The sequence below is a fragment of the Arachis stenosperma genome, chromosome 1, assembly GCF_014773155.1.
Source record: "Arachis stenosperma cultivar V10309 chromosome 1, arast.V10309.gnm1.PFL2, whole genome shotgun sequence".
NCBI lineage: Eukaryota > Viridiplantae > Streptophyta > Magnoliopsida > Fabales > Fabaceae > Arachis > Arachis stenosperma.
Window position 1 is genome coordinate 851,380 of NC_080377.1, and position 11,052 is coordinate 862,431.

Here is an 11,052-nt window from a genome sequence, read left to right on the forward strand (position 1 = left end):
ATATTTTGATTTATTTAATTTTAGTTAATTAAATGTTTAGTATTTATTTGAATGAGATTTGTTAAAAGAGTAGACATTAAAATTTGATTAGGTATATATAAAATAATTTTTATTTGTTATGTTAGTTTATTATAAAATAATTATAAATTTTTATTTATTATTTTTAATTAAATAATATTTTTTGTGTATTAAATTAGTTAATAATATGAAATAATGTTTATTGTCGTGTTAATTTATTATAAAATAATTATAATAATCTATTATTAATTAATATATTTTTATGGATTAAATTAGTTAATGATATGAAATAATTTTTTTTCGTCATGTTAGTTTATTATGAAATAATTATATTTTTTATTTATTATTTTTAGTTAAATAATGTACTTTTTGTGCATTAAATTAGTTAATGATATGAAAAGCTTCACCCAAAAACACAATAAATTTCTATAGGAAAAAACGCATAATTTATTTAGCAAAACACAAAAAAACCTAAATCGATTGATAGAGGTGTTTGTGTTAACAGATTTGTGTGTTTTAAGAAAATTAATAAATTATTTAGCAAAACACACAAATTGTTTTTTAAGAAAACTAACAGTCAAACAAAAACGAAAAAAAAAAAAACCGAATACGATCAGCACCTCAGATCAGAGGGGAATGAATTTAAAATTTTAGAATTCTATTTTAAAGAAAATATAATATAATGGGTATCAAATATTTGAAGTTTTGGGCTAAGCATCTTCAAAGTGTTGCTTCTTCTTGTCATAAAGATATTCTTAACTTCACATAACTAGCTAGTAAACTTTGTTTTTCATGTTATCTTTTGATGGGGAGGGAACAACATATAAATTTTGTACACCATATAAAAAAATAATTATTATAGTCTTAGAAAAGGCTAATTGTATTACATTTTACTTGAAAATAAAGTGATGAATTTCTTACTGATTTTAGATGAAACGTATGTTAGCGTGAGACTAATTTCAAAAGAGTAATACTTGGGGTTAGTTTTGTCTTAAAAAAATATTGATTAGGCACTTTTAACTCCTCAACAGTATTAAAAGAATTATGTTAAATAATCGATAACTTTCTTGAACAATATATTATATTTTAAATTATTTACCTAATTTTTAATATTATAATAACTATTCATATCCGATATATTCATTGTTCATATTGTTGTCTATTTATATTTTTTCATATTAAAATTGTGGATATTAACAAAGTTAACAGGAATTTATTGTTACCAATATAATTTTTAGAACTTTTATACAACAAATATATAGTAGAATATTTTCAGTTTTTCACACTTCAAATTTGTTAGATACTTAGATAACAATTTAAATAACTATTTTGTTTGCTATTATAATTATTTTTATATATCTATATTATATATAACGAAGATATTAGAAGAGTTGGTCTCTTTTTTAAAAATATTTTTTATTATATATAATTCAAAAAAAATGATATTTTAAAAATTTAAATTCAAAATCTTTTAATTAAATTTATAAATTATTTACTATCTCAATTAATTTAATTTTTATTATTTTGTTACCCATTTAATAAATAAATAAAAATAATGAATAGGTGCGCTACTATATATGATCTTCTTTTTCTCTCACAAATGGAATAATTGTTTAATCATCGCGCTGCTTGGCAGTTGGCACTGGCAGGCTCGCTATATCCCAGTGTCTCTCAGACGCAGTTTCCGAACAAATGAAAAAACCCAACTGACTATACCACGACCTCCATGGGCAACCCACCGTCGATCCACGCCCTCATCACCTTCTACCTCTCCGAGCACCCTTCAATTGTCGGCTTCCGTTGGAGCCACACCCAATCCTGGGGCTCCACGTGGTCCTTCCTCTTCTCCTCCATATCCCTCTACCTCCTTCTCTCCCTCTCCCTATCCCTCCTCCTCCGCCCCCTCCACCGTCCTCTTCCCCTCGGCCCCCTCCCCGCCCTCCACAGCCTCGCCTTGTCCCTCCTCTCCGCCACAATCTTCGCCGGCATATTCCTCTCCGCCGCCGCAGAGATCCGCGACACCCGGTGGTTCTGGCGCCGCACGAAGACCCCCTTGGAGTGGCTACTCTGTTTCCCACTCGGCACTCGCCCCTCCGGCCGGGTGTTCTTCTGGTCCTACCTCTACTATCTCTCCCGCTTCCTCCATATGCTCACCACCATTCTTGCAATCTTAAGACGTCGCAGGTTGTTGTTTTTTCAAGTCTTTAACCACTCCATCTCCGCCTTCACGTCATTTTTGTGGCTCGAATTCTCTCAGTCCTTTCAGGTCCTCGCAATCCTCTTCACCACTCTTGTCTACTCCCTCGTCTACGGTTACAAGTTTTGGACAGCTATTGGCTTCCGCGGCGCCTGTTTTCCGTTCGTCCTCAACTGTCAGATCGCCCTCCTCGGTTGCAACGTTGCGTGCCACGTTGGGGTTTTCTTTCTCCACTTCTTCTTCAAGGGTGGGTGCAATGGGATTGGCGCGTGGGTCTTCAACTCTGTCCTCAACGGCGCTGTGTTGTTGCTCTTCCTCAACTTCTATGTGAGGGTTTATGTTTTTGGCAAGAGGGAGAGAAAGATCATTCATGGTGACTGTGCTCGCTCATCGTGCCCTGTTTTGATCTCTGGAAATTGAAAATCAGTTATTCCCTTCCGTCCCTCATAGTTTGTCCATTCAAAAATCCAGTGTACTAATTTATGAAAAGTGGAAACTCAGGTACAGACTTCATATGAAGTTGATCATCTAACAGCTCTCATCTATTAACTTTATATGTCGAGTGCACTTGAATTTTTTCTTTTATGAAAGGGTGAAGACTCCCTTATAATTATCTCTATTTAAAGTTAATAGACGAAAAATATTAGATAATTTAATATATTTAACTAAATTATTATCAATGTAATAGCTTCATGTAAAAATAACTTGTGATGAATTCTCATCTTACGGAGTAGACAGTTATTTCAAAGCGGTGGGGAGTAGATAATGATAATTGTAAGCTGAGGATCAGAAAATGAGTGGCACTCTCTATGGTCTATGCTGCTGTTTGGGTCCAAAATTTCCAGGTTAATGGTTGGTCACATTTTGTACAAAAGTATAGCTAAGACAAAAACAGTAGAAAGTGGAAAGTACTTTTTTAAGTATAGAAATAATTGAAACTACAATAATGTAGAAAATTAAAGTTTTGTCAATTACGTGTAATGAATATGATTGAGAATTTGTTGTGTTAGGTTATCACTTTATTTGAGGATGCATATCGCGTAGAATATTCATCTCACGTTAGGTTGAAATAATGAAGTCACTGCATAGCAGTAAGATACGAAGCACATGCCAAATATTCCATGATGCTTCAAATAAATTTCAGTTGGAGTTGGGTGCTATATATCTGTTTACTGGTTGGAAATTTTAGTGCTTTTCTACAACTAAACATCATGAAATATGGCAAAATGACACTTTTTAATTTAGATGTGGTCAGGGAAATAGTGTAGGAGTGTATATGTGCTTTACGTAACTGTGATATTAGGAACAAAAATCAGACCGTCCAATTTGTATTTTAAAATTTAAAAAAATTTGGGTACACAAATCAGATCCTAAATTTTTTTAAGTTTTAAAATACAAATCGGAAGTCCGATTATTTTCGTCAAAATTTAAATTTTCTCTTCCATACTAATTGGATTGTCCGATCAGTAGGCTTAATTTTTCTTAAAAAAAATCAAATAGTGCGATTTTTTCATCCATTATTTTAAAAAAAAATTGTCCCACATTCATGTCTAGCACTCACATTCGCCGCAAAATAAAAGCTAACAACATATAAATATAAGTTCAAAGTTTATAAAGAATGTGGTTTTGTGGTACAATTTGCGATCTCGTATCAATATTCAAAGAGGTTAGGACTTAGGAGGTATTTCCTAGTTATTTTTCTTTATTATTTGACCTATTTGACAAGAATTTCCCAGTATCTAACTTGATTGTAATGGTGAAAATGTTATCATATGCTATCTTAAAATAAGATAATATTTTGAAATTGATTGACAACTTAAATTGGTTTCCAAAAGAAATTTGATTGAATATTTAGGTTGTCCATAACATTTTATACTCCAAGACAGTCTAAGGATTTCTCGTTAGTTTGCTACAATGATTTCAAAATTGTGATACATCATTGTCAACTAATATTTTTGAAACTTAATTGTGTTGTAATAAAATTAATTTAGAACTTATTTACTTAATACATATATTAATGACTTTATCAGTTTATTGAAAATTTGTATTTGTTGAATGTGGTAAATGTTCGTTTGTTAAACATATTTAATTTTGATTTTGTTATTAATTGATTTATAATATGAAAAATAAAAATATTATATACACATAAAAACTCAATAACTAAATTAGTTATTATATATTTTATATTTTAATATATATTTTATATATGTAATTTATTTAGTAACAAATTTTTAGTATACACGTAGTATATTAAAAAATTATTTTTCACAAAATAGCTTGTAAATAAATAAAAGATGTCAAGTATTTGATAAAATAGTCTCAAAAAATAGGATAATTCACACATATAAAAGAAACTTAACTTAAAATTATACCAATATCATAAATTGAATTGGGTTAGATAGATCCATGTCTTGATTACAATTTTATGTAAATTGAATATAATTGATTCGAATTATGTTATTTATATGTTGATTCGATTTACTACTTTAAATTTTGTTGACATTTTTTATTTTTAAGTTAATTATTTATTAATTTTAAAACATAAATATTAATAAAAAGATATCCTTATTTGAATTCAAATAAAATATTAAAAAAATCAAAATAAATAAGAATAGAAATTCAAATTTTGTATTTTAGTTCAAATTTTAAAAAATTTACATTTTTACAAACTTATGAATTTAAAACGGAATAATAAACGATTTCTAAAAATTCATTAAAATCATTCTTTAACTCTTTAGCATATAAAAAATTATTATCAGAACTTTTGATGTTGAAAAGATTATTATAAAGTATAGCCCTCTGGTGGCATAGAAATTAAAACTTAAATTTTTTTTAAATAGTTATACAATATAAAATGACCAATTATATTTATATAATATGTAATTTGAGTCATAATTGATTTGATTTATTATTGATACATCATATACATAAGTAAATCGAATCAACATTAAATAACATAAATCGAATCATATAGAATTGTGAAAGAAATATATATGTAACCAAATTCAGTTTAGAATATTGGTATAATTTTGAGTTAAGTTTATTCTATATGTGTGAATTATCCCAAAAAATAAAATAAAACTACCGCGTAATCCACAAACCGTGTAAACTAATTGATGAAAAAAAAAATTCAGTCTAGAATAAAATTACAAAGTTAAGGAGTAGAAAGATTCAGATTTCTTCGATTAGGAATTATTGATTTAAGGTTACTCAAAATCTAGCTATTACAAAAACATTACGATATTACAATTTAAAATGTCAATTTTAATAAAAAACAGACTCAATTTGTTAACTTAATCATTTTATCGGTAGTTATCAATTTATCATCTTTTAGGGAGATAAATTCTACTATGAAGAGATATTTGTGTGAAGAGAATGAAAAGAAGTGTGTATAATCTATTTCAACAACTTAACACAAATAAAATAGCACATAAAGAAGTGTGTATAATCTATTTGAATAACTTAATACAAATAAAATAAATAAAATAGCACATTCTCCTAAAAAATATTTAATTATCTATAAATAAATTTCATCTCTTTTTTAGATATTATTTTAAAAATTTAATTTTGACACACGGTTAACAAAAATCAATTTTACACATGTATCAAATGTAAAAATAACTACTATTTTTATTGACTACATGAATAATTGTCTAAAAAAACATATGAAATTTAATTTTATAAAATATTTTACACTATCAGTATGTAAAAAAAATAATTCGCCACATACAATCGTTTTTCTATACAAGTTTTTACAAGTCATTTACATTCACGCGCTTCGAGCTGTTACTGCACGTCCTCCTCCTCCTCTTCTTCTTCTTCTTCTTCTTCTTCTTCTCTTTTGTTATCGTCGTCACCAACACCACCACTTCTTTCTCCTCCTCTTCCTCCTTTTTTCATTGGAATTTCTTCTAGTTAATTTTTTCGTTAGTAATTTATGATTCTGTGTTGATGGTTTGAATTGAATATAATGTAAAACTTCTGCATTGAAAAAAATATTTTTCTATATTTGCAGTAAATTTGGGTGTAACACGAAGATATTTGGGTGTAACATGAAGATATTTGGGTGTATTTTAAGAATTTTTTTGGTGTATTTTTATTCTGATAAGTTCTGCATAATTCAAAACTCTTCCTCTTCCTCATCATCTACTGCTTCTTATTTGTTTTCATCATCATCACTATCTTCTTTTTCTCTTATTAATCTTTTCCTTTTTATTTTACCTTATCAAATTTCTTCTTGTTTTACTCTCTTAACAAAAATAAAAAAAATCAAACAAAGAAGAAGAAAAAACACATAATGCTGCAAAATTACTTGGAAGAGGATGAACCTACATTCATTTAATTAAAAGAAAGAAAGAAATAAGAAAAAAATGCAGCATTAAAAGAAATATTTTCTGTATTTGCAGCAAATTTGAGTATAACACGAAAATATTTGAGTGTGACACAAAAATATTTGGGTGTATTTTTAAGAATTTTGGGTGTATTTTTATTCTGACAAATTTTGCATGATTCAAAACTTTTCATCTTCTACTGCTTCTTCTTCTTTATCTTATTCGTTTTCTTATAATTCTTCTTGGGAGAAAAAATCAAACAAAAAAGAAAAAAATATATAATGTTGCAAAATCAATAGAAAAAAAAAGTGAAAAAAAAATGCAGTAACAATAATAGTAATAAAAAAAATGAAGAAGACGAAACACGCGAAAAAAAGGAGAAACGCAAAAAAGAAGGAAGAGAAGGAGGAGGAGAAACAGGAACGCGAAACCATTGAGTAACGCAGGTATGATTTGTTCCAACTTGTATGACTTGTAAAGCCAAATGACTTGTAGTGCGACTACTCAGATAAAAATTAAACTCTTATTTCATATGTTCGCTCTCTTTAACATTTGTGCTTTCTAATAAAGTGATAAATTAAAGAGAACGGATAAAGTAGTTCAAAGCTATGGTGTGATTTTCCATAATATATATCATCTTTTACAACTGTGACGGATAATTATCTTACACAAATGCAGTGCACATAATATTGTTTGCATTCGTTGTAGATAATGCTAATGCCTCTCAGAAGTTATACACAAATACTTTGCGAAATAATTGATAACTTCGTATGGACATACACTGATACACATGATATAGAGTCTATGAACGTTGGGGATTTTATTGCATATATTCCATAGATATCCAAGTTCTATAACCAAGTTGATTATGAGCCAACTTCAGTTTTCAGCCACATAATCAAAAGCAGCAGCGACAACACTCCTCTAGCAGACAACAGCAACACAGCGCTGCAACGCTGTACAGGGAAACAAAGGCCTCTCAGTAACTCAGTTAGCAGCATGGCACCATAAAATAAACAATGCATGAAGTGGAAAAACCAAGTTAAGGAACATATCATGGATTCTGTAATTGAGAAAATGACAAGTCGATTTTTCAAGCTGAAAAAAAACAATTACATAGATTACGACTAATGAAGAGTAAAAAGCCTAAATAGTATACAAGAAGATAGAGATAATGATCAATTTGATCCTCTCCAAGGTCTTTTCCGTACAACCAAGGTCATTTAAAAAAAAAAAAGCAATATTTTAGTCCTTGGGTTTTCAACCATGAATCACGTCCCTCGTACAAATTCTGTTTTGACACTATTAGAGGGGTGCTAACGTGGGCCGCTAAATGCCACATGGCATAGTAGCATGGCCTATCAATGCCAAAAATCATTGTGACCTGTAATACTTAAGAGACCTCATCAATACTTCACTAACGGCAGCCCGGTGCATAAGCATGCCGCGTTACGGAAAGGCCGCACCCAAAAGGTGTAACGTACGCAATCTAACATGATAACTACATCAGTGATTGTTTCCACAGTTTGAACCAATGACCTTGAGATCACACAGAGACAACTCAACCATTGCTCAAACGCTCCATTTCGAATACTTCACTAACAGCATCAAAATAATATATGTTCGAGGGACTAACTTGATTTATTATTAAAACTCGGACAAATTGATTATTGGTGAAAATTCTAGAACCAGATTGATATTATATCCAAGAAGATATAGTCTACCGTTGAGTCCACCAATCCTCTTAGATAGACACAGATTCTGTGATCCTAAACCGATCTTATCTAAGGATTGCAAATTCCAAATTCTTATATGAAGTGGAGATTTTATTATCTTAGTGTCTCCAATAGATTTCTTTTGAATAATACAAGACTGCCTCATGGTAAGTGCTACAAGATTACACAAGTCTATCCATCCTAAAATTTGGACCTGAGAGATCAAGGAATGACACATAGTATAGAGAAGGAAACCTGTTGGAAGTGTTTGGTACAGTAGACAAGGACAAAAATATACAGATAGAGAGATGCACAATGTGTTTGGTTAGCGAGACAGATAGAAAAGTTCCAATAAGATAGACTACTCAAGAATTACATATTTCTTTCCCATATATGAGAAGAGAAATCATCAATGAATGTTGTTAAGTCTTGGTTCAGACCTTGAACAAAAAGTAATCATTTTAATTTAGATTAGTAGATTATCCTTTTAATATATTTTGAAAGCAGAAATGCATTGTGCATGTTACATATGATTGAATCTCTCTAAGCAATGTGGATATCACACAAACAATCAAAATTTTATCAACCAAATAGTCGATTGAGATAATGATTAGATGTGTAATTATTAGGGGCATATGGGTACCATTCATTGGTTTTCATACCGAAACTGAATATCTACCAAGTATAAGTAGTTCTTGGGAGCACATGAACGTTTTCTCTTATCATCCAGATTCCGCGATAAAATTTAGGTTTGAAACTTCGAGCATAGCAATTGATTCTGTGATGGAACATTCTGACGGTCGCAGGTAACTAACTCCCTCAACCTAACAGCCTAATCCTGTGGAAGAAAGAGGGTAAAAGCTAGAAAGATAACATGCTTGCGGCTATGGCGTAATCCAATAAAATCACAACCTAGTAGTTTGGAAAGTTCAATAATGCCCCTCCCTAAGGGAGAAAGGAGCTACAACCATGAGAATTTTCAAGACCCTCAGCGACAAAGGAAGCGTACAGCTAGTGTCAGATTTTCTTTTTCCTTCCCTCACTTACTCTCCTCTAACTGGAAATATAATTAGATAAAAGAAATGAATGTTGTCTAGATTTCTGCTTTCTTCCATGGACCAAGATATTTAGTTATGAAAGGGTTGAGTAAATGCTCAAATGGATCCTTCAAGATTAACATGTTCAGGCAGCCACCCAGGAGAAGAGAAGCAAGCTACCTTCCATATCTAGAGGAGGCAACAATAAAAAGCTGGTAAAGCGACCAGGAACGCACTCCACATTCTATCTAGTCTTTGCTCTTACCTACGCTCCACCTCACATAGAAGAAGGAAACACCTTTACATAGAAGAATGAGTAACAAATTAAATTAGAGAAAGTATAGGGAGCCAATGGCCTAAGCGTACAATGTGTACAATGGAGGTTTAAGAAGTATTAGAGATATAATCATTAGTGCTACATTGTCCTGTCAGGTTGCCTTTTTGGGATGAGTGAGTTCATGACATGGTATTAGAGTTCTAGATCCGAAAGGTCAGGTTTTATGACATGAGATGTTTATTATTCTTGGTATCCAGATGGTTATTCTGGGTAGTATAGGTGATGTTCATTTTATTCATGGACCAAAGATTTAGCCCATTGTACACATTGTACGCTTAGGCCATTGGCTCCCTAGCAGTACCCATTAAATTAACTATGATCATCACATTAGTCCCTAACCCAAGTTAGTCCTTAATCCATTTTCTCTATCTTGATGCAGTTTGACCCATGCTGATGTGCAATGCTAAGTTCTAGCAACAGGCTATTGAATATTTTGACTGAATGGAAATTTGGGAAACCAATTTGACTCTTGTCTGAACTTTAACCAGCCTCACTTATAACTACAAGAAGAAATACCATCTAAGCTACAGTCCACAGGCTAAAAATTTCACTTTAAATTAACTAAGAATTTTAATAATCCATTATTAATTATCCAAGCAGTAAATTGGAAAAATAAAATGAAAAAAAAAAAAAGAAAAGAAAAACCATACCAGCCTCTCAAGACTGAAAAACAGCCATCATCATCATGATGGTGATGTCCGACGACATGAGAGTGCGGCGGAGGTGGCGGTGGATACCCGCTATTGAAATAACCCTGGTATCCTTGATAGCGTGGTGGGTGTGGAGCCTGCGGCGGCCGCGGCGGCGGGTACCCAGTATGTGGCTGCGGTGGTGGCGGCCCCGGAGGGTATATTTCGTGAGGCGCTGCCGACGGGAACCCCGGTTGTGGTGGTGGGGGTGGATAAGGAGATCCGTAACCTAGGTAGAAAAAAAATCCACTGATTTCATAAGAAGTTTCAAGTTTGTTCAAAAATTACAGAAACGATTTGTATATATAGAAACAAGAATAGAAGAAAAGAAAGAAGAAAATGTTGATTGATCGTGAGAACCTGGTGGTTGTGGCGGTGGAGGGTATGGTTCATGGGGTCCTCTGGTCATTTTGGTCTTGTGGGTACTACTAACTTACCAAGTGGCTAAATCTTTTCGGTGAAGAAATTGTGAAGAAAGGGTTTGAGAGATTAGAGAAAAAAGAAAACCAAAGACGATGTAGATGCATAGTTGGTGGGACCGGTTATTTAATTGTTTTGTTGGCCTCCCTCAATAATATGCTAACACGTGTCTGTATGAGGATTTTTTATTTAAGTAAATTACAATTTTAAATAGATATTACATATCTCGGGTATACACCTTGAAAATCAATAATAGCACAAGATGGATACTCATACTATGTACTCAGGATAAGATACATTAAAAAGAA

The 11,052-nt window shown here is 31.6% G+C and overlaps 2 protein-coding genes across 2 annotated transcripts; one reads left to right on the forward strand and one right to left on the reverse strand.

The window, feature by feature from the left end:
• Positions 1 to 1,621: 1,621 nt before the first annotated feature.
• Positions 1,622 to 3,375, forward strand: LOC130946134 (elongation of fatty acids protein 3-like). The gene has a single exon (XM_057874839.1). It carries the CDS (start codon positions 1,745 to 1,747, stop codon positions 2,633 to 2,635), a length of 891 nt encoding a protein of 296 aa, XP_057730822.1. The 5' UTR covers positions 1,622 to 1,744; the 3' UTR covers positions 2,636 to 3,375.
• Positions 3,376 to 7,142: 3,767 nt separating this feature from the next.
• Positions 7,143 to 10,830, reverse strand: LOC130976562 (protein CYSTEINE-RICH TRANSMEMBRANE MODULE 13-like). Its single transcript, XM_057901488.1, has 3 exons — positions 10,685 to 10,830; positions 10,286 to 10,553; positions 7,143 to 7,502 (listed from the first exon to the last, which is right to left on the reverse strand). The coding sequence occupies exons 1-3, from the start codon at positions 10,731 to 10,733 to the stop codon at positions 7,445 to 7,447; spliced, it is 375 nt and encodes a 124-aa protein (XP_057757471.1). The 5' UTR covers positions 10,734 to 10,830; the 3' UTR covers positions 7,143 to 7,444.
• Between the last annotated feature and the right edge of the window lie 222 nt (positions 10,831 to 11,052).

Excerpts from the sequence above, each read along its gene's own strand:
- LOC130946134 (XM_057874839.1), top strand. The coding sequence starts at position 1,745 with ATGGGCAACCCACCGTCGATCCACGCCCTCATCACCTTCTACCTCTCC.
- LOC130976562 (XM_057901488.1), bottom strand. The coding sequence starts at position 10,733 with ATGACCAGAGGACCCCATGAACCATACCCTCCACCGCCACAACCACCA. Across the intron at positions 10,554-10,684 it reads TCCACCGCCACAACCACCAG|GTTACGGATCTCCTTATCCA; the intron begins GTTCTCACGATC and ends TTTTCTACCTAG. Across the intron at positions 7,503-10,285 it reads TTTTCAGTCTTGAGAGGCTG|CGTTGCAGCGCTGTGTTGCT; the intron begins GTATGGTTTTTC and ends TTCCCTGTACAG.